We start from the raw sequence: 27,242 nt of genomic DNA, 5'->3' as shown, positions 1-27,242 counted from the left end.
CGGCACCTGACTGATGGGCCAGAGACAGGCCCTTCCACCAACTCAAGATTCTCAATCTTGAATCCTACCGTGGAGTTAGATGCCTAATCTTGTGAAAAACCAGGAAGAGAGCCCCCATTATAGCCACTAGCCTGGGGATTAAAGCATTCACCTGTGATGTGGGGCATCCCAATGCAAATCACTGCCCTGCCTGATTTGGAGCAAGGATTTGAGCCCAGATTTCCCCCATCCCACCTGTGTACCCTACCGACTAGCTACTCCAGGGTGGTTTTCCAAATCTCTTCTGCTGGAGCAGTTCTATTTCCTATTAAATATGCATTGGGCCAGAGAAAGCAAGTGACAGAGACTGACTATAGCCAGTGCTCTAGGGCACTTTCCTAGGATGTCAGAAACTCAGATTAAATTTCTGCAACAGTAAATATTCTGGGTGTTCTAGCCGTTAGATGGGGACAAAGAACCACATCGAGTTACATGAGCACTAATCTCTGTCACTGGGAGCTGCATGTTCTCAGTACTGCTGAAAACTCAGGCCCCAGGTGTCTCAAGTTGGAACTCCCAAAATCTGTAGTTACTTCTGAAAATTAGGTGGTTAGACTTTGTCTACCCTACAGGTTCTAACAGCCTGGGATCAGCTGGCAGCCAAGTCAGCCCTGAAGGTGCTTTGTATCTGCACATAATGGGGTTAATACTCAGCTATTAATCTCTGACAACTAATCACATCACACCTGCCAGATACCTGGGGCTAAGGGGTTGTTTTCCCTGTGACTAGTTCAACAACAATTGTTTTGCTGTGTAAATGGGTCCTCTACAGGACTCCTGGGTTTGAGTCTACATGAGGAGATATTCTGGAATAACTATTCCTAATTTAACTTCCTGTGTGGATGTTCTGATTCTGCAGTAAGAGTGCTTTATTCCAAATTAGTTTAATCCACTTTATTAGCTTAATCCACAAGTATACATAGAAAGTGTTAATGAAGGTGGGCTTTCCAGCCCCACAAGCAGGTCACAGTAATTTTGAATAAAATGGAATATTCTGGACTATGAGTATTCACACAGAGAATTGATTATGTCTAGCTATTGGATTTTAAATTCATACCCTGCTTTAATCCAAATGAATTCCCATGTGTAGACAAGCTGTATTATGAATTGACTAAAGATGTGAAAGGTAATGCACATAAAGTAATACATTAAGCCCCTGTGTGGGCTACTCTCCTCCAGAAGTAAAGGGGCTGTAGCTTAATCTTGCAATACTGGTTTTTATTTATTTTTTCATAGGGGTCTCCTGTGGTGTCCATCACCATAGTGTATGGGCACCTACTGGGGCAAATGGTGACATCCATTCTGGAGTAAATGCAGGCCTTAAGTCCAGGTTTGCTAGTGAATGTTTTCTGAGCACAAGGAAAAGGTCTCAGACACGCTGGTTTGGGCTCTGATTCTGGTTCCTTTGCTTTGGAAGTTTCTTTCTCTCTTCGGAGAAGAGAAACGGAGTCTCTGGCCGGATCCGCCGTGAGCCAGGTTTCTGTCCCCGCTGCTGGGGTGAGGAGGGAGGAGGTTTCCTTCGCTTTTCCCCACCAGGGGGCTCTGGGGATTGCTCAGGAGGGGAAGCTCCTAGGGCTCGAGCTCTCTCTGCTCAGCAGACCGGGGGTTGCGCTTCCTGGGTCAGATGCAGCCGCTGCTAGCTCCGTTGTGAGCTGAGGAGCTCCGGCTTCCCAGCTGTGCGGGGAGCGCCCTGCATTAACCCCGCTCTGCCGACAGCTGAGCCGGAGCCTGCAGGTGAGGGGGGAGACCCGGGGGAAGGGCCGGGGCCGGGGGGGAAAGTGACTCTGCACCGACGGCCCCTCCTCGCCCCAGCTCCGCTCCCGGGGGGCGGGGGTCTGCGAGTCCCGGAGCTGCTGCTGCCCCCCGCCCCCCCGGCTCTGCCCCCCTGGGCGCCGGCAGGAGCCGAGCCAGCGCCGGGGGAGCGACCGCCCTGGGCCCGGGCCCGAGTCTCCCCCCCCCCAGGGCAGGGGACAGGCGGGAGTCGGGGGCAATCTGGGGAGGGAGGTTCCCGGCTCCCAGCCCTGCCCAGCCCCATTCCCTGCAGCACCCCAGGGCCGACTGACTTTCCTGGGAACAAGGTCAGGAGCAGGGAGAGGAAAAGCCAGTTCCTGCCTCTGCCTGGTCCCCAGCTGCTGGGGGGATGCGCTGCCCGGAGACGGTGTCAGGGGGGATCCCCCAGAGCGGCTCCTTTCTCGGGTTTGGTTCAGACTGTGGGTTGAAATGCGCTCCCTCCTCGAGAGAGAGGCTGGGTCTGTGTTGTAATAAAGTGGGGCAGAATTAGGGTCAAAATTTCTTCCTCAAAGTCCAGACTCCAGAGACAATCATATATATATATATATAATCACAATCACACTCACAATAAATACATAAAAAAGATTGTGGGGTCCCCTTCAAAAGCATCTGGCAGGCCAGGTCTGGCCAGCGGTCCGCCTTGTGACTGCCCCGTGTCTAGAGCATCTGTCTGCAGGGAAAGAGCCAGGAGGGAATCGGGGCGTGAAATGGTGCCAAGGCCCTTTTGAAACCTCCCTTCTCGCCCTGACAGGCTGCAGAATCAGGTCCGGATTGTCCCTGGCTCCCCGGGGGGCTGGGAAGGGAAATGGCTGCTGTGGAACCAGCTCAGGTAGGGGATATTTCTGGAACTTATGGGGTCTCCTCCTGGAGGGAGAGGGGCAGAAAACGCAGGGGGGTGAGGAAGATGGTGGTGAGTGGGTGGCAGGGGGTGACAGACCTGTCCTGGGACTTGCGTGATCTGGAGCCTGGTTTATAGGAACAGGCCCACTGGGAGGAAAACTATAGCATGGGTGCCCTGGTATTCCCATCTCCCCCTCTGTCTGGCTTATGAGCAAGCATAGGTACTGACTTTTATTTTTCCCTGGGAGTGCTCCGCCCCCTCCCCTGAGGCTTCACCCCCACTCCGCCTCTTCCCACCCCCGCTCTGCCCACTCCTCAAAGACCCCGCCTGCTGCTTCTGCCCTTGCCCAAGCCCCTCCCCCAGCCTCTGAACAGCTGGTGGGTGCTGAGCCGAGGCTGGAGCGCCTTGGAGTCGGCACCTATGCTTATGAGTCTTGCTATGGAGGCTGCCATGACCCCCTCCTCCCCCTCTAGCTGGGTGGGTTGTGAGGGTTGAACCTCATGATATAAAAGTGTGATGAGTCTCCAGCACCCATGCTAAGGCGACAGCCCCATCAGCTCGGCTGCAGCGAGAGACTCGGTGTGCAGCTGGTCCAAGTTTTTCAACCCCGGCGTTTTCCCAGCAGGACCAGGTACAACAGGAGACCCCGGCGGCTGGGATGTGGGGAGAACTCTGTGCCCTGAGGGAAGGGCGTTGTGGGATCCCGGTCCAGCATCCCAAGGAGGAGAGCGAGGCTGAGGAGCAGAGCCCTGGCTGGCCCTTATCCCCGCGGACGCCGTCCCGGTCCTTGCTGGGATGCTCGGAGGGGGAAGATTGTCCATTGAGGACGGCACAGACGCCTCCCCGGTCTCGGAAAGCGGCAGACACCGCAGGCCTTGAGCAGGCGGTGCCGTGCCGTGCGTGGCCTCATGGGCACGAGGTTCCTTCGTTCCCCAGGGAGGCACCTGAGGCCTGCGTCTCCCTGGGGACAGGCCCCACTAGGGGCCGTGCCGAGGGCAAGGCTGCCGTTTCAGAGCAGGCCAGCGAGGAAGCCCATCGGTTGCAGTTCCGCTCAGGCGCTGCCCGGCCTGGAGAAGCTCCCCGAGAGATGCTAGCCCGGCTCAGCCGGGCTGCTCGGCTCTGGCTGCGGCCCGGGGAGCGCACCAAGGAGCAGATAGTGGACATCGTCGTGCGGGAGCAGTTCCTGGGGGCACTGCGGCCGGACGTGCGGGCCTGGGTGACGGCGAGGGAGCCCCACAGCAGCGAAGAGGCGGCTGCGTTGGCTGAAGCCTGCCTGGGGCAGGGGGAGTCGACCCAGCCTGTTCAGGTAGCTTATACGATGCGAGGTGGGGAAATGCTGCGGGAGCAGAGCCAAGTATGTGGCTGAGAAGGGATGGTGGGAGAGACAGATCTGATGGGAAATCAAAGGATGAAATGTCTTCCCCCACACACCCCTGATGCTGTGGGGCAGGGGCCCATGGCCCATCTACTTTTTGCCATGGGCCCCACCCTGCCCTTCCTCCTCCTCCTCCCGCCCCCCCTCCCCACCACCGAGGCTCTGCTCCCCAGCCAGGCCGGCAGCTGGAGCCAGGGCAGGTGGAGGTCTACGGCTCCTCACAGCTGCCCGCACAGCTGTTACCATGGCCAGGCTGCAGCTCTGAGGCCTCGGCCGGAACCAGATTAGGGTAAGAGCCATGTGTGCAGCTGTAGGGAACTGTGGGCCCTCCACATGCCCTGGGTGGGGACGCAGGCGAGGGGCTGCTCTTGAGCTCCCCCACCCCGGACAGGTGGAGCTGCCGCAGCTCCCCGGAGCTGCCGCAGCTCCCCGGCTGGGCTCGAGCTGCTGGATGGGCCGTGGGGACAGGACCACAGAGGGGGTGGGGTCTCTCCCCCCCTCTCTGCCCAGACTTTGGGAAGGCTCCACCGTCCCTGCTCGGGAGGCCTCGGCCTGAACAAGATTCCACAGATGAGAGGAAGGGTCAGCGTATCGAAACGTCCCCTCTGAGATCTGGGCCAGGCCGGCAAAATCCTTGTCCAGCAAGTCTCGCTGTGCACCCTGTGTGAGGGGTCGTGGGCAAGTCCGTGCATGTCAGCAGAAGTGGTATAGTTATTATTTGCTCTATGTATTGCTGAAGTCCCTAGGGACCCCCGCCCTATTATGCAGGACAGGGTGAAAATCTAGAACCAAGAGACAGCGCCTGCCCCCAAATGCTCACAGTCTTAAGATGAGGCAACAGCTGCATAGACCAGCGTCATGGCTCGGTGGAGTTTCACAGGCAGCGCCTCCCCATGAATCGGGCAGTATGGAGCACAGAGTGAAGGTGCTTGCTGCAAAAACGTTGGCATGACCAGCACGCCAAAGATAGACTCCTGTATTTTAAGGCCAGAAGGAAGCATTATGATCATCCTCTAGTCTTATCCCCTGCATAACACAGACTAGAGACTCCCACCCCAGGAGGCCTTCATAGAACCCAGCAACTTGTGGTTCAACTAGAGCCCAACTTTCACAGAGAGATGTCCGCTCTGGAATATAGGAGCGGCCACTCTGGGTCAGACCAAAGGTCCATCTCGCCCAGTATCCTGTCTGCTGACAGTGCCCCATGCCAAGTTTAAAGGTTTCAAGTGATGGTTTATTGCCCCCACACTTCAATTTGTCCCTTATTTCCAGTTTCCTTGTGGTGTGAAATGAACAAATAACCTGCGGAAAGCTGGTGGAAGATTTTGTGCCAGGGTGGGGGGTTTTTTTCCAATGTGAAGTGTCTTTTTTTGACAGACAGAAACATTTCTGAACAATTTTTTCATTTTGGTCAGTTTTTTGTTTGTTTAAGAAAATTTTGGTTTAGTTTCACTGAGAAGCCTCCCCCTCTTCCCCCCCCCCCCCCGGTCTTTTTATTACCTTGATCTTTTTTCCAACAGGGGAAGGAGCTTTTAAAACTGAAAAGTGGGGATTTTCCCACAGAAAGGAAACAGAAGTTTTTAATGTTTTTTTTTCAAAAAACCCCCACCAAACCTTAAAACAGCTTAAAAAGGAAAATGTCAGACAAAATGCAACATTTCCATTTTTTTTAAACTTTTTTTCCCCACCAAATAGACTTATCTTCTTCAGACCTTCTGTATAACACTAACTGAACCAGTTGTCTTTAAAAAGAAAAGCAGTGGTTCTTAACCAGAAGTACCCTCTGGGGGACACAGAGGTCTTCCAGGGGGTACATCAACTCATCTAGATATTTGCCTAGTTTTACAACAGGCTACAAAAAATGCACTAGCAAAGTCAGTACAAACTAAAATTTCATATCGACAGTGACTTGTTTGTAGAGCAGTATAAACTATACACTGAAATGTAAATACAATATTTATAGTCCAATCGATTTATTTTATAATTAGATGGTAAAAATGAGAACGTCAGCAATTTATCCCTAATAGTGGCTGTGATACTTGTATTTTTATGTCTGATTTTGTAAGCAAGTCGTTTTTAAGTGAGGTGAAACTTGGGGATACGCAGGACAAATCAGACTCCTGAAAGGGGCACAGTAGTCTGGAAAGGTTGAGACTCATTGCTGTAAAGCAAAGAATGCAGCTGTTCACTGTTATAGTTCAGGGCACCTCTAGTCCAGAGCTTGGGGGGCGGGCGGCAGGAAGGGGAGTCAAGATTCTCAAAAGTAAACCAGCAACACATGCATAAAACAGCACGACAGGGTGGTACGGTCCTCCGAGGGAATGGAAGGAACCAAAGAGAGAAATTAACCTTGTGGACTGAGCCAGATGCTGAAGGTTCAGGTTTCATTTGGCTGGGTGAGAATAAAGAGCAGGAGGGCTCCATCTCGCACCTGCTGGATCCTGCATTGGAGGAATTCCATATGGAGCTTCCATAGATTTGCTTGGTCGGTCCCTGTGAACCCCGTGAGAACCACCTCAGTTTCACATACTAATGAGTGACCCTCATCCTGGGAGACTGAAGGTGCATTAGGTAGCAGAGGCATAGATACAGACTCCGTGGGTGCTCCAGCACTCAAGTACCCATGGGAAAAAAATAGGGGGTGCTCAGCACCCACAAGCCACATCTGTTGGGCCGGCCAGGGTTTGCTGCCAATCAGCTGTTTAGTGGGGCCCCCGGGCTGGCCGGCCTCAAGGGAGGGCAGAGAGGAGCCAGCAGTGGGCGGGCAGGAGGCCTTGGGGAAGGGGACTGAGAGGAGCGAGTGAGGGACAGGCCAGGGAGTTGGGAGAGTGGGCGGGAAGAGGCAGAGTGAGGGTGGAGCCTTGTGGGAAGGGGCAGGGCCTCAGGCGGAGCACTCACCGGGAAAAATAAAAATCAGCGCCTATGAGCAGAGGGAATGGCCAGAGGCCTGAATGATGAGTGGGGAGATGTTAGACCAGGAGTGAGTGAGCAGCACATGGGAGCAGTAGGGAGGAGATTCTAACTTGGGGATTAGGGATACTATAAGCCTTACTGAAAGTAAACAGGAAACTAGAACAGTCTGGGGCAGGTAGCACTGTGACTGGGGAACTGGTCCTGAGTGGGGAACTGTGGCTGTTTCAGGGACAGGTAACCTTCGAGGAAGTGGCTGTGTATTTCACGCAGGAGGAGTGGGCTGTGCTGGACCCAGGTCAGAGAGCCCTCTACAGGGACGTCATGCAGGAGAATTACGAGAGTGTGACCTCGCTGGGTAAGGGATTCCTTGTTCCCTTGGGTATTGGAAGCTTTCTCTCCACAAATATCACGTTCAGTGCTTAACCCTTCAGCGTAACACTTCACTATTAATTTATCTCGCTCTTCGACTTTCCTCCCCCTCTTTTCAGGTGGAAAAGGAGAGATGGGAGAAAGTAGAACTCTGGCAGAGTTCTTTCTCCCAAAAAATAATTATCATTTCAAAATATTTTCTAAAAATGGAATTGAAAGCTAAACTGTTTTGCAAATGAAATAATTTTCAACCAAATCTCATTTTCTGAGGAGAAGTCTTTTTGTTGAAAGTTTCATTCCCCGCTACAGCCTGGTATCTGGCCTAAGTGTTTTGATGTTAGTGCTGTGGCTGGGTCACCTGGCGTGTGCAGTTCCCAGCATCTTCTCCAAGGGGACGAAGCATGTCCGACTCTTCCAAAGGGTCTCTCATGTCCGTCTTCCGATACCACGTCCCCACAGCGTCGGGGAGGGGCCGGGTTAAGTCATGGAACTTTCTTTGTAACAGACATTCCACAAACCATTCATTCACCCCATCCCACCATGTTCTTCCCCCCTCAGCAGGATTTCTCATTCCCAAACCCGACGTGATCTCCCGGCTGGAGTGAGGGAAAGAGCTGTGGGTCTCGGATCCCCAAAACTCTGAGGAAAGGGGGAGTCCATCCAGCCCTTTATCCCTCAGTGACCAGTCTCAGGTGCTTCATAGGAGGGACAAGAAACCCCCTTTGGACAATTATGGAACAACTTGTTTATAGTTTCTTCCTAGTCCCCTTTCTCTGGCCTGTTAGTGGTTGGTTTATACCCTGAATGAGGATTTAGTTCCCTTCCTCAGGGCCTTCTCACTCTGTGTTCCTCTCTCCTCCCAAACCCTCTCTCCCACAACTGCGCCTTCCTTCCCCGTCCCTTCTCTGCAGATCTCAGCTTCATGGTTCCATCTCACCCTTCCATTGACTGCACCTAGTTTCTCTCCCCACAGCTCCCCTGGCAGAGGCAGAGGCTGGCATGGAAGGGATAGAGCCGGAGAGGTGAGTGACGGTGGCTCTTCTCCTCATCATCTGTCCCTGGTGCTCACCTATCCCCTGTGCGTGTGCTCCTGGGACTAGAGAGGAGCTGTCCTGTATCCCCAGCAGTGCGATGACCCAGAGTCACTCCCGTCTGACAACATCCGGTCTGAAATTAACTTTTGAGTTCTCAAGCCAGTTCCCAGTGGGACAGTCTTGCCCCATCCCTATTATTAGCATCAGCGCTGTTGTGAACAGCTTCAGCAGAGAGACCAGTGACTGACAGGGACATGTAGACAGGATGGCCATCAGGCTGTGAGGAGAGATGGTGGGATCAGGACCCACAGAGCCCTCAGAGACTTCCCCTCAGAGCCATGGCTCAGGGAGATGCGCTTCCATCCAACCTCCTCTCTTGACATCTGATTCTTGCAGTGCACCAGGATTGGAGGATAAACCAGAGGAGGTGCCTGACCCCAAAGAGGAAGAGGAGGAGGATGAAGACTTCACCAAGGAAGATGACCTCACTTACACGGATGACCTGCGCAGTGAGAATTACCACCCCTCGCTGGACAGGTAAGGGATGCTAGAGCTGGGCTGGGAGGGAGCTGACTGCACTGCTCTCTGAAGGGCTGCCAGGCTGGACCGAAGTCTTGCACTTTACAAAGAGTCTGTGTATGTTCTGATGTAATTCCACAGCCCTGGTCTTCTGTCCCTTCACCTTCCGTGGCCCTTTCGTACATTAACAATTAACCCAGGAACCCACTGGGCGCATACAGAACAAGCTCTCCATAGCTTTTCCTGGATCTCTGCCCTTTCCCACCTGCTCCCTGCTTTGTGGTTGCCAACACCTTGCTGGTATAATTGAGGCCTCACTCTGATTTCACAGGTAGCTGTGGTACCCCGGGATGCTCCTAAACACCACTTCTGAGAGCTCCTAATTCTCAGTTATATGAGTGAGATCAGAATCCGGCCCTGGAATTGTAAATTCCCCAGGGCAGGGACCTTATTTTCATTACTGGTAAGAGGAGGGGAAGAGATTTGCCCACTGCAATGTCAGAGGGTAGATGGCCCTTTGAAGGCTCAGGGCCCAGCCCAGCTCTGACAGGCTCCACACTGGGGAATGAGGCAGCTCAGGTTCACCTGAGGGAACTGGGAGGCAGTTAATTAGGCAGGGAAGCACCTGGGCATGATAAAAAAAATTAAGGACCTCAGTTAGAAGGGGAGTTCCCGAGAGGAAAGGCAGCTGCTAGAGAGCCGCCCTCTAGCAGGCTGGTGAACTGCTAACACTCCAAAGAAAGAGAAGCATGGCAAGCCTATAGGCAGGAGGTAGCAGCAAGGGGCTGACAAAGACTGGTTCTAGCTGATCCAAACAGGCCCCGAGCTGAACCCAGTGAGTTGGGCAGGCCTGGGCTCCCCTGCATACTCCAGCCAGGGGCTTATGGAGAAGAAGGTTCTAAACGCAGGAGACCTAGGGCTGAGTAACGCCTACTAGAGCCATGGAACTTCTGACTCCCCTTCACCCTGAAGGGGCCAGAGACTGCTGAGGATCTGGCCAGGAAAAGTCAGGTTGTAACAAGGACTTGACAAACACAGAGTTGGGTGTGATAGCATCAGGGGCTGGAGCCAAGTTGGTGTAGCTCCCCACCTTGCCACAAGGGGGATCTGATCAACAAAGGCCCCTGATTTCACCCACACAGTGAGTCAGTTTCAGAGCTAGGAACAGAACCCAGCTGTTCTGCCACCCAGTCTTGTACCTTAACCACAATCCCATCCTTCCTCCCAAGCTTCCTTGTGACTTTGTCCTGATATTGGAAACGAGAGACCCATTTGTTAAACATACTCTGCAGAGGGAAGGCTGCTCTGACAAATCTAACCCTGACTGTTGTGTGACTAAACTCTCAGCTCTAACCTGACGTGAACGTGGAATAATACATTGATTCCTTTAGCACTGGCTTGGAGGAGATGCTTTTAGTCTGTGTGCCTCTCCCTGAGTGGCATTGGGTTGCTTTTCCTCTGTTTCCCATGTCTAGCTTCACCTGCCATTAGAGAGCCCCCTCTCACAGGTTGTAACCAGTTGCTATGTCCATCTTGTCCATCCAGTGACTCCGAGCTGAAAAGAGAACAAAGCCAGAACAAGAGCCGCAAGAGACCCGTGAAGGGTGCGCAGCTGCCTACCGAGGCGAGTCCAGCCAACGGCAGCCCCTCTGAGGAGAAGGCGGTGCAATCCAGGTGAGGGGGAAGACAGGCAGAGGGCCAATCCAGGTGAAGAGGGAGAGCCTGAGCACATAGGGAGAGGAGAAAGGAAGGCAAGAAGTGGGTGAGTGAGAAGGAAGGGGTTGAGATCAGTTTGTCTATCTCAGCTCGATCATCCAAGTGGCTCTGGGCCCATCTGAGATGCGACTACATTTCCCAACCCCAAAGTTTTCGAATGCTGGCTAACCTAAAGGCCTGAGGGCGTGTGTGGGGCTGTCCTGTGCTCTGAAACTACAGACCCCTGACAATAGCAGCCAGACCAAACCGCAGCCAATTCCCAGCGCAGAGCTGTCTACTACACCACGCTGGGTGTCTCAGGCCTGGTCTACACTTAAAATGTAGATCAACATGGGTACATCACTCAGGGGTGTGAAATTTGTCTCACCCCTAAGCGCCATAGCTATACCGGCTTAGCCCCTGATTAGATGCAGCTAAGTGGATGGACGAATGCTTCTGTATACCTAGCCAGTGCTGCTCACGGAGGATGCTTAGCCACTGTGATGGGAGCCATGTGAGGACCTGAGCAAAGCCCGTTGACATTAATAGAGATTCTTTCCATTGACTTCAATGGTAATAGAGCCAGTAATGAAACTTGGGGACAGCGGGGGAGACAAGCGTACTAGTGTCTGGGTAGTCAGAGAGAATATAGTAGGGCTGAAGTTTGCCCACGTCACAGCTCCATTCAATGCAGGTGGAGCTGTCATGGAACCAGTTGCAGCTCCCTGATCCTGCGCCGTCTGCCCTCTGCATAACTTAGAGAAGCTCCTAAACTGCTCTAACTCATACCACTGGCATAAGATCCCTAACATCAATGGAGAATTGATATATCAGAGCTCGCCCCACAGCACCAGAGAGTGCAGGGAGGGTTCCACAGGAGCCATCCCTCCCTGGAGAGAGTTCCACTGACACAAAGGGATTTCTCCTCTGGCCATGTGGGGCCAGAACATGGCCTCTGTGTTGCCCAAGTGGTACAAAGTGGCCATAGTGTACTGCACTATCCTACTCACCAGGGAAGAGGCGAATGGCTAAATAGGGCTTCAGTGTATAAGTAGTTACTCCTGGGGGAATTTTGCACCAAAATATTAAAAATTCTGTGCACAGTATTTTAAAATTCTGCATATTTTATTTGTCAAAGTAATACAACGTAATCGTGCCAGTTTCAGTTATTTTGGTAATTTATTTCAAATACCCGTAAGCAAGTATGTCTGTAACAATACAGACAACAACAACAAAAAGATTCAGGAAATGTTTTTTGACAAATAGATTCTCTACCGGGCATATTAATACAGAACTTTGATCATAATTCATTTAAACTACAATACAGAAATGTATTTCCCACATCATTGAGAAGCAGTACAAAGGCTTGGGGATTTCAGGGGTAATGAAGGAGCTGAGGGAGAGGGAAGTAATTGCTGGGAAGGAGCCTGGAAGTGAATCTGGAGGGTTGGTGGATGTGGGTGGGAGAAGTATGGAACAGGTTTTTTTGCGGGGTGGGGATTGTTGGGGAACCTCCCCCATGTCTCTCCCATTCAGTCAGGCATATCTACTGCCTCTGTCTCCATGTGTCCCTGCATCCCCACTCCCCATTCAGCCATTCATTTCTGCATATGTCCCCATGTGGCCCTGCACCCTTCCTCCCCCCCCGTCTCCATGTGGCCCTGCACCCCCACTCCTATTCGGTCCTGGGCTCAAAGTTGTCACCCCACTAGCTCCTTTGCTCCCACCCCAGACTGTCCCCCTCCACTATCCCTCCGGAACGTCAGTCTGTGTGACCCGCCTTAACAACACCATGTGTCCCACTCTGCCCCCCTCCATATCCCGTGCCTCCTCACCTGGCACAGCACTGTGAGGAGGGCAGCCTCTGTCTTCTCCCTCTCCATGGCTGGTTGCTCTGACCCGTGACTTAGCTGTCCTCTCTTCTGGCATCACATCAGCCCCTAGTGCGTGAAAAGTGTAATTGCAGTTTCCTTTCACTTCCCCATCAGAATCAATTTTTCTACAGGGGGAAAAAATATCTCCGGGAGGCATTCATTCTGCACTTGAGCAGTGGCTCAGAATTCCCCCAGGAGTAAACTAATGCTGTAGTTTTCATAAGGTTCCATCACACAATGATAATAAATATTCAGCAGTGTAGTGTCTGGTTCTCTGCACTGAAGCTGCTAGTGTGAATTTGTAATACTTTTATGCAGAAAATGATGTATGCATTAGCGTATTGTTTCTTAGATTATAAAGCCAGAAGGGACCATTGTGATCATCTAGTCTGACCTCTTGCATAATGCTGGCCACTGGACTTCCCTGAGTTAATTCTTGTGTGCACAAGAGCAGATCTTTTAAAAAAAATATCCAATCTTGATTTAAAAATTGCCAGTGATGGAGAATCCACCACAACCCTTGGGAAGTTGTTCCAAAGGTTAATTACCCTCATTGTTAAAAATGTGCCTTATTAATAATCTGTATTTGTCTAGCTTCAATTTCCAGCTTTTGGATCTTGTTATACCTTTGTCTGTTAGATTGAAGAGCCCTCTGTTATTACATTTCTAGATAAATGATGCTGAAAATTTGCTCATTGCTGAGAAGATGTGTTGGTTTCAGTACTATGATGTTGATAGTTGAGTTAATCTCTGAAGATCCAAGGAAGCCAAGTTAAGCTTGGGTGGGTGCTGGAAACTGCTTGGGGTGACTGAGCCCAATGCAACCTTCACTGAAGTGAGAGGAATGACTTGCAATAAATCACTGCGAGTTGGGTCAGGTTCTTAGTGAATGATTAGGCTCCAAGTCACCAAAGTATTTAAAAGTCAGTACTGCCGATCTCAAGTGTACAGAAGTAATGAGTAACATCTCAAAAATCATGAATATTTGATTTGAGTGGTTTGGGTTTTTTTTGGATTTTTCTAATAATAAATTATAGGTTCTTTAAATTTCTCTCCATTTTATCTAAATAAACGCTGGTGGTCGCTTGACTCTGGGACCTGGGGCTTTAAGAAAGACACCAAATACCACAAGACTCTCAGTAAAATCACAAGGGCTGACAATGGTGCCTGTGCTTACACACATGGATAGTCCCATAGAAGTCAATGGGCCTACTTATATGCCTAAAAAGTAGCATATGCTTAAGTCTCTTCTTGAACTGCGGCCTTACATAACACCAGGGAATTAATTATAGACCCTAACTCTTTCTTTCCAGACTTTCTAATGTTTTTATTACACAGGAAGGTATAAAAGCATTTCCTTTGGAATTAGCTGAATTAAGTGTGAACAGTCTTCCATCCTCAACTATCTCTTCATGATTATATGTTTTTGTGGGAATTATGGGAGAAAGAAGCCCCAAAATATAAACCCAAACAGATACCAAGTAAGTATTAACATGCACAGTAAAGGATCTTCTGCCTTTTTCCTTTCTAGATGTTTTTGTGACTTCAGTTCTATACTGAAAGTCTATTAATGTCTGTTTTACAGGGGCTGTGAAACTAAGTAACAGTTTGCTACCAGTAGAGAACAAGTTCTGGAGGCATTAATCGAAACACAACAGAAAATAATGGTAAATTATATATTTAATTTGCGCTGCCCCTTCCTCTCCCTGCAGCATTTTAATTTTACCATTAGAGGTACACCATATACTCAAAAATCATGCTTGTGTCTGAAAACTTTCAAAATCACTGGAAATAAAAATATTATTTCCCTCTAAATCTTTCTTTTCCCTTCAGTTTCTTTACTTTGTGCATTTGAGACTACTCTGTTGATCGTCTTTTAGGGCCAGATTTTCAAAGGTGTGTAAGTGCTTAGTGGAATTTTCAGACGTGCCTAACTAAGTAGGATAGATATCAGACTCCCACTGAAATCAAATGTAGAGCACCTGAACTTTTCACGCATTTTAAAGATCGGCTAAACTTGTTTGTGGTGTCCCTTTAAGGTTTAAAGGAAGTAATGGTTTTGATCAAATTAGTTACACATTGATGTGTGGTTTTTGCTGTAGCCATTATGATACCAGCAGCTAGGGACATGGAGACAGAAAAAATAATATCAGAGGAGCAAGAGAGAGCGCATCAAGAGCACGTCACATACTGGAGTGTGTGTTCCTTCGCAGATGACTCTCATCTCCTTCTGTAAGTACCGTCAACCCAATCCGATGACAATGCCTGTGTGCAATATCATAGAATATCAGGTTGGAAGGGACCTCAGGAGGTCATCTAGTCCAACCCCCTGCTCAAAAGCAGGACCCATCCCCAATTAAATCATCCCAGCCAGGGCTTTGTCAAGCCTGACCTTAAAAACTTCTAAGGAAGGAGATTCCACCACCTCCCTAGGCAACGCATTCCAGTGTTTCACCACCCTCCTAGTGAAAAAGTTTTTCCTAATATCCAACCTAAACCTCCCCCACTGCAACTTGAGACCATTACTCCTTGTCCTGTCCTCTTCCACCACTGAGAATAGTCTAGAACCATCCTCTCTGGAACTACCTCTCAGGGAGTTGAAAGCAGCTATCAAATCCCCCCTCATTCTTCTCTTCTGCAGACTAAACAATCCCAGTTCCCTCAGCCTCTCCTCATAACTCATGTGTTCCAGACCCCTAATCATTTTTGTTGCTCTTCGCTGGACTCTCTCCAATTTATCCACATCCTTCTTGTAGCGTGGGGCCCAAAACTGGACACAGTACTCCAGATGAGGCCTCACCAATGTCGAATAGAGGGGGACGATCACGTCCCTCGATCTGCTCGCTATGCCCCTACTTATACATCCCAAAATGCCATTGGCCTTCTTGGCAACAAGGGCACACTGCTGACTCATATCCAGCTTCTCGTCCACTGTCACCCCTAGGTCCTTTTCCGCAGAACTGCTGCCTAGCCATTCGGTCCCTAGTCTGTAGCTGTGCATTGGGTTCTTCCGTCCTAAGTGCAGGACCCTGCACTTATCCTTACTGAACCTCATCAGATTTCTTTTGGCCCAATCCTCCAATTTGTCTAGGTCCCTCTGTATCCTATCCCTTCCCTCCAGCGTATCTACCACTCCTCCCAGTTTAGTATCATCCGCAAGTTTGCTGAGAGTGCTATCCACACCATCCTCCAGATCATTTATGAAGATATTGAACAAAACCGGCCCCAGGACTGACCCCTGGGGCACTCCACTTGACACCGGCTGCCAACTAGACATGGAGCCATTGATCACTACCCATTGAGCCCGACAATCTAGCCAACTTTCTACCCACCTTATAGTGCATTCATCCAGCCCATACTTCCTTAACTTGCTGACAAGAATACTGTGGGAGACCGTGTCAAAAGCTTTGCTAAAGTCAAGATACAATACATCCACTGCTTTCCCTTCATCCACAGAACCAGTAATCTCATCATAGAAGGCGATTAGATTAGTCAGGCATGACCTTCCCTTGGTGAATCCATGCTGACTGTTCCTGATCACTTTCCTCTCATGTAAGTGCTTCAGGATTGATTCTTTGAGGACCTGCTCCATGATTTTTCCGGGGACTGAAGTGAGGCTTACTGGCCTGTAGTTCCCAGGATCGTCCTTCTTCCCTTTTCAAAGATTGGCACTACATTAGCCTTTTTCCAGTCATCCGGGACTTCCCCTGCTCGCCACGAGTTTTCAAAGATAATGGCCAATGGCTCTGCAATCACAGCCGCCAGTTCCTTTAGCACTCTCGGATGCAACTCATCTGGCCCCATGGACTTGTGCACGTCCAGTTTTTCTAAATAGTCCCTAACCACCTCTTTCTCCACAGAGGGCTGACCATCTATTCCCCATGTTGTGATGCCCAGCACAGCAGTCTGGGAGCTGACCTTGTTCGTGAAGACAGAGGCAAAAAAAGCATTGAGTACATTAGCTTTTTCCACATCCTCTGTCACTAGGTTGCCTCCCTCATTCATTAAGGGGCCCACACTTTCCTTGGCTTTCTTCTTGTTGCCAACATACCTGAAGAAACCCTTCTTGTTACTCTTAACATCTCTCGCTAGCTGCAGCTGCAGGTGCGATTTGGCCCTCCTAATTTCATTCCTACATGCCCGGGCAGTATTTATATACTCTTCCCTGGTCATATGTCCAACCTTCCACTTCTTGTAAGCTTCTTTTTTATGCTTAAGATCTGCTAGGATTTCACCGTTAAGCCAAGCTGGTCGCCTGCCATACTTACTATTCTTTCGACACATCGGGATGGTTTGTCCCTCTAACCTCAACAGGGATTCCTTGAAATACAGCCAGCTCTCCTGGACTCCTTTCCCCTTCATGTTAGTCCCCCAGGGGATCCTACCCATCCGTTCCCTGAGGGAGTCGAAGTCTGCTTTCCTGAAGTCCAGGGTCCGTATCCTGCTGCTTACCTTTCTTCCTTGTGTCAGGATCCTGAACTCAACCAACTCATGGTCACTGCCTCCCAGAGTCCCATCCACTTTTGCTTCCCCTACTAATTCTTCCCGGTTTGTGAGCAGCAGGTCAAGAAAAGCTCCCCCCCTAGTTGGCTCCTCTAGCACTTGCACCAGGAAATTGTCCCCTACGCTTTCCAAAAACTTCCTGGATTGTCTATGCACTGCTGTACTGCTCTCCCAGCAGATATCAGGAAAATTAAAGTCACCCATGAGAACCAGGGCATGCGATCTAGTAGCTTCCGCGAGCTGCCGGAAGAAAGCCTCATCCACCTCATCCCCCTGGTCCGGTGGTCTATAGCAGACTCCCACCACTACATCACTCTTGTTGCTCACACTTCTAAACTTAATCCAGAGACACTCAGGTTTTTCTGCAGTTTCGTACCGGAGCTCTGAGCAGTCATACTGCTCCCTTACATACAGTGCTACTCCCCCACCTTTTCTGCCCTGCCTGTCCTTCCTGAACAGTTTATAACCATCCATGACAGTACTCCAGTCATGTGAGTTATCCCACCAAGTCTCTGTTATTCCAGTCACGTCATAATTCCTTGACATCACCAGGACCTCCAGTTCTCCCTGCTTGTTTCCAAGGCTTTGTGAATTCGTATTTAGCACTTGAGATACCCTGCTGATCGCCCCTCATTCTCAGTATGAGGCAGGAGCCCTCCCCTCACAGACATTCCTGCCTGTGCTTCCTCCCAGTATCCCGCTTTCCCACTTACCTCAGGGCTTTGGTCTCCTTCCCCCGGTGAACCTAGTTTAAAGCCCTCCTCACTAGGTTAGCCAGCCTGCTTGCAAAGATGCTCTTCCCTCTCTTCGTAAGGTGGAGCCTGTCTCTGCCCAGCACTCCTCCTTCATGGAACACCATCCCATGGTCAAAGAATCCAAAGCCTTCTCTCTGACACCACTACGTAGCCATTCGTTGACTTCCACTATTCGACGGTCTCTACCCAGGCCTTTTCCTTCCACGGGGAGGATGGACGAGAACACCACCTGCGCCTCAAACTCCTTTATCCTTCTTCCCAGAGCCACGTAGTCCACAGTGATCCGCTCAAGGTCATTCTTGGCAGTATCATTGGTGCCCACGTGGAGAAGCAGGAAGGGGTAGCGATCCGAGGGCTTGATGAGTCTCGGCAGTCTCTCTGTCACATCGCGAATCTTAGCCCCCGGCAAGCAGCAGACTTCTCGGTTTTCCCGGTCAGGGCGGCAGATAGATGACTCAGTCCCCCGGAGTAGAGAGTCCCCGACCACCACCACCCGCCTCCTTCTCTTGGGAGTGGTGGTCGTGGAACCCCCCATCTCAGGACAGCGCATCTCATGCCTTCCAACCAGCAGAGTCTCCTTCTGCTTTCTCGCCCCAGACATATCATCTGGTCCACTCTCCGCAACGGTACCTGTGGAGAGAACATGAAAGCGGTTAGTTACCTGTGTCCGCGTTGCTGAAACCCGGACATTCCCCGTTCGTCTTCTGGAGGTCACATGTTGCCAAGCTTCTTCACTGGCCTCTTGGCTCTGCTGTGCAACCTGCTCTATATCTGTAGAGCTTTGTGCCCGTAGAAGCCTATCCTGACTTTTGTCCAGAAAATCCTCCGTTTCTCATATGCAACGCAGGGTCGTTATCTGTTGCTCCAGACCTTCAATCTTCTCTTCCAGTATGGAGACCAGCTTGCACTTTGTACACGCAAAGTCGCTTCTGTCCTGTGGAAGAAAGACAAACATGGCACATCCAGTGCAGGTCACAATAGCTGAACCCCTCCCTTCCATATCACCTTCTTACTATGAGCTTCCTCAGAGAAGTTGGCAAGATGTAAGCCTCACTGGGCTCACTCCAGGCGAACTCCTGCTGTGTGCTGCTCTGCTGTCCCCCGCTGCTCAGCTGGTTCGCCGCCGCTCAGCTGGTTCAAGAAGCTCTGGCTATTTTTAAACAGCCAGGCTCCCCTGAAACAAACAGACAGACAGCCCCACTGCCCGCCCCCTGCAGGCTACCAGCCAATCGGACACTCGCTCAGGCTCTCACACTGCCCTCCCAGCAAACACATGTTCGGATACTTACTCAGCAAACACGCATATACAGTGTTGCAAAGCGTTGAGCAGCCTCAACTTGCACTTGCAAAGTAAGCTGCATAGCCTGCATCTTACATAGTGAACATGGCAGATCATCCGTGATTTTTAACATCCGTTTTCTTCACCAAAATGAGAATTTTGCCATTTTCTAACTTCTTTCTCTTTTCAGGACATTCCATCACAGACCAACAACAACAAAAGCAAAGTGACTGCAAGATTTACCTTGGAAGGTGGATAATGCAGACAGAACATTTTTAAATTAGATCAAACTTAAGTGTATGTTACCAAACTTTCTCTGTGTTTAAAAATATTAGATTAACGTGATTACGACTGAATCTTTTTTTCTTAACTGTATTATTTGCAATACATTGTGTTTAAAGACTTTTTATTGTTCGTAAATAATAAAATTTAATCATGTTTGTAACAGGATAATTGTTTTTAATTTAATTACACTATAAATAATGGAAACTTGTAGCTATTTTGTGTGGTGAGGAGTAGGTATTTAAAATAACTGTCAAACAGCACAGAAATAAAATCATTTTCTGTCTTATTTAATGTCCAGAGTGGATTTTTCTAAAAGTTTTTAATGCTCTTTATTTTTATCATGCAAACGATGGACTTATCCAAGAGCAGCTTGGTTCTACTGACCTAGTCAAGTTTTAGTATCATTTCATTATTATTTGTATTACCGTAGTGCCTAGGAACCCTAGGATGACTGCATCTCGGGGGTGTCCTACCAAATACATCCACACTGCATTGAAGGTCTTAAATTTTCTGATTACATCTCTATTACAAGCCATCAGAGCTTTGAAATTGTAGAGTGATGCTTTCTCCTTTCGGTCTTATTGTTTTGTCCATCTTTTTACTTTAATTAAAAATTGGGAAATATGATACCAAAAAAGCCATTAGGAGAATGGTATTGGTTGCATGGTTATGGCCAAATGTTCAAAATGTTCATCAGGACCTCTGGAGCTGCTGAGTCCTCTTGAAAAACTAACCCTGAAGGCCTAATTTTCAGAAGCACTGAGCACTTGAGATTCTAGTTGAAAGTCAGGGGAGCAGGCTGTGCTCGTCTCCTCTGGAAATCCATGACCATGAGTGCGCAGAAGTCAGGCAAATGTTAAAGGCTGCACATGTAACCTTAACTCTGCCCTCTTGTGTAACTGTTCCAATGTACTCTATTAACTTTAGGAACACATGCTATTTCTAAATATAGTATTGTACAATTTCTTTTTCCTTGCCATGTTAGACACACACATAGGATCTTGCAGTGTGTAATAGTTTTTGTATGCCAGAAAAACTGAGGTTACTTATATGGAAACGTACTATCACTATGAGCACAGAGACCCAACAATTGTAACATTGCGCAAGTTGTCCTCGGCTAGCTTGTTATCTGGTGAATCTTGGAGCCTCTCACGGAGCAGGAAAGCACTGAGCTCAGCTGTATCTAGCACGCCTGCGGTATATTTAGGCTTGGAAAGATTAGATTGTTATTGTTCAATGTCAATAAACATCCATTTCATCATACATACGCACAAACCAACAAAAAAAAATCCATTGAAAATTTACAGAAAGGCAAAGTACGAAAAATGCTGCCTGAGAACATTTTAGAGGTTGATTTAAAGCAATTTATATATTGTGGCATGATGTTGACTGTATGTTTTTATAGTTACAGTAGAACGTCAAAGTTATGAACACCAGAGTTACAAACTGACCAGTCAATTAATCAGGCCCCAGTAGAGACAAAAAAAAAAAGGGAAATACAGTGCAGTACTGTGTTAAATGTAAACTGTTAAAAAAAAATAAAAGGAAAGCAGCATTTTTCTTCTGCATAGTAAAGTTTCAAAGGTGCATTAAGTCAATGTTCTCTTGTAAACTTTTGAGAGAACCATAACGTTTTGTTCAGAGTTACGAACCATTTCAGAGTTACGTACAACCTCTGTTCCTGAGGTGTTCGTAACTTTGAGGTTCTACTGTGTAAACCTTTAACTTTTGAACCCTAGTGACCCCAGCAGCCTGCGGGGTGAGCTGGACAGAGCCCTGTATCCTTTCGGCAGGGGTACCCTTTATCAGAAAGATGGGGGTGTGCACCCAGCCTACAACTAAAGCCTAGCAGTCCGTGGAAACACCCAGGCCCCGATCCTCAAAGATGTTTAGGTGCCTATTTCCCATTGATTTCAATGAGACTTAGGCATTTCAAGATCTTTCACGATTTGAGCACTGGCCTCTACACTGACCTGATCTTCAAGACATGAAATTCATAGTGCTGGGCCAAACTGGAGCTCTTCCCGTTGCCTGAGAGGTGTTGCTGTGTCCATGTGGGTGTCAGTGAGGCTTGGAGGTCCAGGAAGATGCCAGAGCAATCCTAGGGTGGCCACCCTAAATTCTCCTTTGACCAGGGTTTGCTTTGGGTCCTTGAGATCCAGGGCAGACCAGAGCCGCCGTGCCCTCTGGGATTCAGGGGTGCTTGGAATGAAACCCTGTCACTCAATGCCACAGGCTCAGTGGCTTTTTGGCAGGATTGACCGGACTTCCCAGGGATGCTCTCAGCTGGGGCAATCTGGAGCTTTGGTGGGAAGTCTGATCTTATAGGGAGGACTTGGGTGTCTGAGGTGAACAAAGGGGGAAAGACTCCTGGTGTCTCCATGGAGGGCATTGAGCTGGCCAAATGCTCTGGATCCCTTTCCAATCCTCATCTGGTGCTAGCTAGAAAAAGGACAGGGAACTCTTCGTCTTCCTGTGCCAAGGCCACATGAGTCCTGAGAAGGGGCTATTGGGCACCCTTGGATTCTGCCAGCTACGTGAGATCTGGCACCAGAAGCCCTTTCTGTAGGAGGAGGCTGGAAGCTGGAGATCCCTGCCCCAGAGAAGGCCAGGCAGCCTTCGTCTCCTATGCCTTCTCGCAATGACGGGAAGAGAGAGACGTTCATGGTGGAGATGGGGAAGGGTGTACGGAAAAGGAAAACACAGGACAGGGGAGAGGGAGACTACATGGGGAGAAAGGAGGAGAAGAGACACACCCCTCTGGGAGCACCATATCAGTTTGTTTCTTCCTTTGCAGCCGCAAGAAGCGGGGACAGCTGAGCAACAAGGATGTGGCCCAGATCGGCCCCAAAAGAATCAGGTAGGAAGCTGGCCTGGAACCCTGGACATGACTCTGCTGGCTGCCCTGCCCTAGAGCCCTTATAGTAGCAGAGCTGGGCTGCAGACCAGTCCCTTGTATCCCTGCTCCCCACAGCTGGACTCCCCATTCCACTGAGCAGCCGGTGGTGCCTCCTGCAAAGGGAAGTAGTTGGGCAGGGGTAGGATCTCCCGCTCTGTCTGGATTGGCCTCTTGGTGGGGGTTGCAGCGCCATTCCAGTTGGACTTAGAGGTGAGGAAAAGCCCCATTAGCCCCAGAGCCACACACCAGGGGCTGCTTCCCACAGCCCATTACCTAACATACTTTTCAATGGCCCCAGTGATGTGCAGTCCTCTTGCCACTTGGTCTCCTGTCCATTCCCCCTTGCAACCACCCCTCTCGTGTCCCTGCATAGGCTCACAGCCAGTGATACTCCCTGGTGTTTCTTGCATATCCACCACACCCATCGGTTGGCGTCTTCCACAGGGCATGCGACCCACCCCTTAGCGCCCCCAACCCACACACCTTCCCCGTTGCTAGTGGTGTGCTTTGTCCAACCTGTCCACCACTCCACCCCCAATACTTTGCACAGCTGACCAAGAGACCAGAGCAGATGGGCATAGATGGGAAAAAAAGAGTTTGGAAAGGAGCTGGAGAGCCGGTGAGGCAGGGAGATGAAGGGGGCTTTATCCAGATGTCACAAGCTGCAGAGGAGAGGTGACGAAGGCAGCTGGTGAGCAGAGAAAGATCCAGGAAGGTGGCTGCAGAGGACACGGCTCTTGCCCCTGCAGCGGGGAGAGGAGAGGACGAGGGAGGGTTTGAGAACCGAGGGGCTGCTGAACTGCATCCTGGCTCCATCAATAACCTGCAAGATCCTCACCCCCTCCTCTCTGCAGGAAGGCAACCAAGCGTGAGATGCTCCTGTGCGACTTCGAGGGCTGCGGCAAGATCTTCTCCAACCGCCAGTACCTGAACGTGAGTGACACAGTGACCTGTGGGGAGGGGCACCTGACCCACCCCCAGCACCGCCTGGTCCCTGTGGGGATATGTGGCCTAAAACCATTATGGTATCAGCCCAGCTGCCGGCTTGACAATCAGTTCAGTGTGACCCACTGGTGAACGTATGTTACGGGTCCCCCTCTGTGCCTGATCCACAGAGAATAGGAGTTTGCGATGGTCTTACCATAGTTCAATCTGTAGCTACTTATGCTTTTAATTCTGGACATCCCCATTTCAATCCTCAGCCCAAATGGGAGCTGTCACATATGCCCCGGTCGTTCCCATCTGACTGGCTGTTCAGTGAAACGAGTCCGTGTGTCCTCAGTTCCCAGCAGGACAAGATTCTATATCAGAGCTAAGGCCCCAACCCAGAGCTGATCGACATCCATGGTGAGATTCCCACTGATTGCAGTTGACTCTGGAACGTGATCCAGTTGGCCTCCTTTGCTGCAGCCTCCACAGAAAGGCTGGGGGCTGAATGGGTCATAGAGTTATGGCTTCCCTCTGCTGGGTCCCACAGGGAGAGCTGAGTGGCACCAAGGAGACCCCCTGTATTGGGGCTGTTGGTCCAGCCCCAAAGTCAAACCAAGCATTCCCTCTGACTCCCAGTTCCGTGGTAGGGCGCTCAGTTAGGTATGAACCAGGGAGGATAGACTGTGGGGTCTCTAGGCGGCAGCTGACCCTACCCTCTGCTTCCCCTCCACCCCCAAACGGCAGTACCACAAGAAATACCAGCACGTGCACCAGAAGACCTTCACCTGCTCTGAGCCCAGCTGTGGCAAGTCCTTCAACTTCAAGAAACACCTGAAGGAGCACGAGAAGCTGCACAGCGGTCAGTATGCCTGAGCACAGGGGCTAAAGCCTCAAAGCACCTGCCTTTCTGCTACGGTGCTGGGCTCTCCCTCCCCTCAGCACGCACACAGCTCTCTCAGGGCCCCTCAATCCAGATCCACAGGGCTTTAGTCCAGTCCTGGGCTCCTACACACACACACAAACCGCTGCCAGTACCCCTCAATCCAGCCCCACTGCTGCCCTTCAGTCCCCGTCCTGAGCTCCTACACAATCATCTGCCAGATGCCCCTCAATTCCAGCCCCACAATCATGCAGGTCTGCCAATGCATTTCAATCCCAACCCACAGGCCCCCTGGTATTCCATCCCTGGGTTGGGCCCCTTCCCCCTTTCGACCTTTGCCGATGCCCCCCAGTCCTGATCCACAGCCCCCACTACTATTCTAGCCCTGGGATTCCCTCCCACCCAGCCCCAGCTCTGCAGGTGCCTCTCAGTCATGCCCTGCAAACAGCGCTGTTATTCTAGCCCCAGGAGCCACACCCAGTGCTGCTGCTAATGCATCTCAGTCTGGACCCACAGAATCCTCTGCTGTTCTGGTCCTGAGCTCCCCCTACACACACAATTCTGCCAGTGCCCCTCAATCCCAACCTGCAGGTCCCACTGTCATTCCAGCCCTGGACTCACTACCAATATCTGCTCTGGCACCCCCTTGCTTTTTGTCCCATGGACCTACTGCCCTTCTCTCATCCCTACCTTTGCTTCCACTTGGGTAAAATGCCCTGCCCTACATCCCGCTGCCCAGTGCAGCCAGTAATCTGCTCTCCTTCCCCCTGCAGACAAACGGGATTACATCTGTGAGTACTGCGCCCGCCCCTTCCGCACCAGCAGCAACTTGATCGTCCACAGACGCATCCACACAGGGGAGAAACCCATACAGTAAGTAGCAAACCTAGCTGGCTTGCTCTGTGACTTGGGGTCCTTCCTCTGTGTTGAGCTCTCTCTGTCCCTAAGAATTGCAGCACTGAGAGGCCAAAGGTGGAAATCCCTGATTAGGTGCCATCGATCCAGTTCTGGAGGATACAGTCCCTAGGGCTGTCCGGGCCCTCTTCCTAAGTACACCACAGACGAGGCCTCTCCCCCTCACCCCTTTGATGTCTACACCCATTAGATGCTTGTAGACCAGAGGTCCCCAAAGCCTGCCTCCCTAGGGTGGGCGTGGAGAAATGTCCAGGAGGGCACAGCGGGGCCCAGGCCAGCCCCCAACTCCTGCTCCCAGCTCTGTTCCAGTCCCGCCCCCATCCACATCCCTGGCCCCACGTCTTGTCCCATCCCCAGCCTCAACACAGCGCTGCTCCCTGCCCCGCATCAGTCCCCAGCCTCAGCCACTGGCTGCGGCCCTGTTCCCAGCCCAGGGCCAAGGCTGGGGGCAAGGCCGGGAGCGGAGCCACACCTGGCTGCGGGCCCGGGTGCTGGCACCCACTGCAGCTCAGCTGCGGGTCCACTCCCGCATCTGTCCCCAACCTCGACCCCTGGCCACAGCCCAGCTCCCAGCCCCACCCCCAGCCTCGGCCCCCTTCCACTGACCATGCCACCTCCCTGCCTCCCCAACCCGCGGCACCATTCCAACCTGGGCTCCGGGGACGACAAGGGGAGGCGCAGAGAGGGGAAAGGGGGGGGGGCACGATCCTCAAAAGTTTGAGGAGTACTGAATAGCCTGTTGAACTCATTGCCACAGGAAGTTGCTGAGGCCAAAGATTTAGTGAGATTCCGAAAAAGGATTGGACATTTATACGGAAACAAGAATATTGAGAATGACCAAAATGAACAATAGCAATTTTGGAAGGGAGATTAAACCTCCTGCTTCAGGCTTTAAGCCAGTTCTCTAGCCATTAGAGCCCGGGACCAGACCTAACGTGCAGGCCAGGTTAGCCCACATTGGCCACCATGAGGTTCTTACACCTTGCTCTGAAGCATCTTGTGCTGAGCTCTGTCAGAGACAGGGTAATGGGCCAGATGGGCCTTGAGTCTGGTCCAGTCTGGCAGTTTCTGTGTTCCTGTCTACTCTGTGCATCCCACTCTGAGCTTTCTCTTTCTCTGATTCCCTGCCCGGCTTTCTCCACACTCTCCTCTTGATCCCCTTCCCCACCCACAGGTGTGAGATCTGTGGCTTCAGCTGCCGTCAGAAGGCCTCCCTCAACTGGCACATGAAGAAGCATGACGCCGACTCCTTCTACCTGTTCTCCTGCGACATCTGTGGCAAGAAGTTTGAGAAGAAGGACAACGTCACCGCACACAAAAGCAAGAGCCATCCCGAGGTGGCTGCCGGCCCGGTCCAGCCTACGCCGGAAATGCCAGCACCCGGCCACTGGGACGCGCCATCCCCGCTCTCCAGCCTCGGTGAGGACACACCGACCAAGGACCACCCATGTGCACCATGCCCACTTGCCACAGAGCAGCTGGAGATCCCTGCACCGAGCCTTTGCAAAACGGAGAAGGCGGAAGGGCCGGTGTCCCCCATCGCAGCCTCCGCCGAGTAACGAGCCATGCTGAGCGGGATCTGTGTCTGACTAGCGCTTGGGGGCTAAACCACGGGGGATGTTGGCAGAGATGATCCCAGCAGGATCCTGCCTTCCAGCTGGACTCTGCTGAGAGTGGGACATAAAGCACTTAGAAGAGGGGTGGGGATAATGACTGAACCATGGCTGGGGACTACAGCAGAAGATCTGAAATTCTGCCCAGGTACTGAGAGTATGAGGACAGGGAGGCAAAGGCAGCCCTGCGCAGCCTCCCCACACCACAGTCAGTAGAGCGCAGACTCTCCATTGGCCAAGAGGACTGACACCAGCACCTTCTCTGGAGCAAGGGGGCTCTGAAGAGAAATGCTGAGGTTCACCCTCCCCAGGAACAGGCCTTGGCTTTGCTACTCTCGGCTTCAGGGCTTTGGACAAATCCTCAATAAAGAATTATTTTGTGTCATGCCTGGGGTGGGGAGAGCACCTTCTCTGATGGGGCTGCTGGTTCTGCCAGCCTGGGCAGGGCAGGGTTGAGGGTAGGTGAGCCTGTCTTCATCCCAATGGCCACAGCTCCTGCTGCTGTTTCCCTGCCATTCTCCTGTGAAATTACCCCATCCCCGGTTGGTGCAGCTCCTCTGAGTGGAGGTTCAGCAGCCACCCCCCGTCCAGCTGCAGAAAAGCCTGCCTGTGTTGTGGTCTTTGCATTAGAGCAGAACCTTGGCATCCTAATGGAGACTGTGAGCCCATTGTGCTGAGAGCTGCAGGCATGCACTGTGAGAAAGTCTCTACCCTGAAGAGCTCCCAGTGTAAA

The 27,242-nt window shown here is 51.1% G+C and overlaps 1 protein-coding gene across 2 annotated transcripts; it reads left to right on the top strand.

Annotated features, from left to right (window-relative positions):
- The first annotated feature begins 1,643 nt into the window (after positions 1-1,643).
- Positions 1,644-26,896, top strand: LOC311530551 (uncharacterized protein). 2 transcript variants are annotated; one of them, XM_084647303.1, is made up of 12 exons: positions 1,644-1,773; positions 2,582-2,659; positions 3,297-3,977; positions 7,188-7,314; positions 8,302-8,350; positions 8,759-8,899; positions 10,427-10,555; positions 22,070-22,132; positions 23,026-23,104; positions 23,846-23,960; positions 24,755-24,854; positions 26,071-26,896. In XM_084647303.1, exons 2-12 carry the CDS (start codon positions 2,636-2,638, stop codon positions 26,453-26,455), a joined length of 1,893 nt encoding a protein of 630 aa, XP_084503429.1. In that variant the 5' UTR covers positions 1,644-1,773; positions 2,582-2,635; the 3' UTR covers positions 26,456-26,896. The 2 variants fall into 2 exon arrangements, with proteins under 2 accessions (XP_084503429.1, XP_084503428.1); XM_084647302.1 differs by having other exon boundaries at positions 3,294-3,977.
- The last annotated feature ends 346 nt before the right edge of the window (positions 26,897-27,242 follow it).

The sequence above is a fragment of the Lepidochelys olivacea genome (assembly GCF_965140295.1).
Source record: "Lepidochelys olivacea isolate rLepOli2 genome assembly, chromosome: 14".
Taxonomy (NCBI): domain Eukaryota; kingdom Metazoa; phylum Chordata; order Testudines; family Cheloniidae; genus Lepidochelys; species Lepidochelys olivacea.
The sequence above is the reverse complement of the archived record's forward strand: the minus strand, read 5'-3'. Positions and strand labels throughout refer to the sequence as shown.

Bases quoted from the DNA above. Each gene is read 5' to 3' on its own strand.
- LOC311530551 (XM_084647302.1), top strand. From the start codon at position 2,636: ATGGCTGCTGTGGAACCAGCTCAG. The intron at 23,105-23,845 runs GTGAGTGACACA...CCCAAACGGCAG, and splicing joins CCAACCGCCAGTACCTGAAC to TACCACAAGAAATACCAGCA. The intron at 23,961-24,754 runs GTCAGTATGCCT...TTCCCCCTGCAG, and splicing joins GCACGAGAAGCTGCACAGCG to ACAAACGGGATTACATCTGT.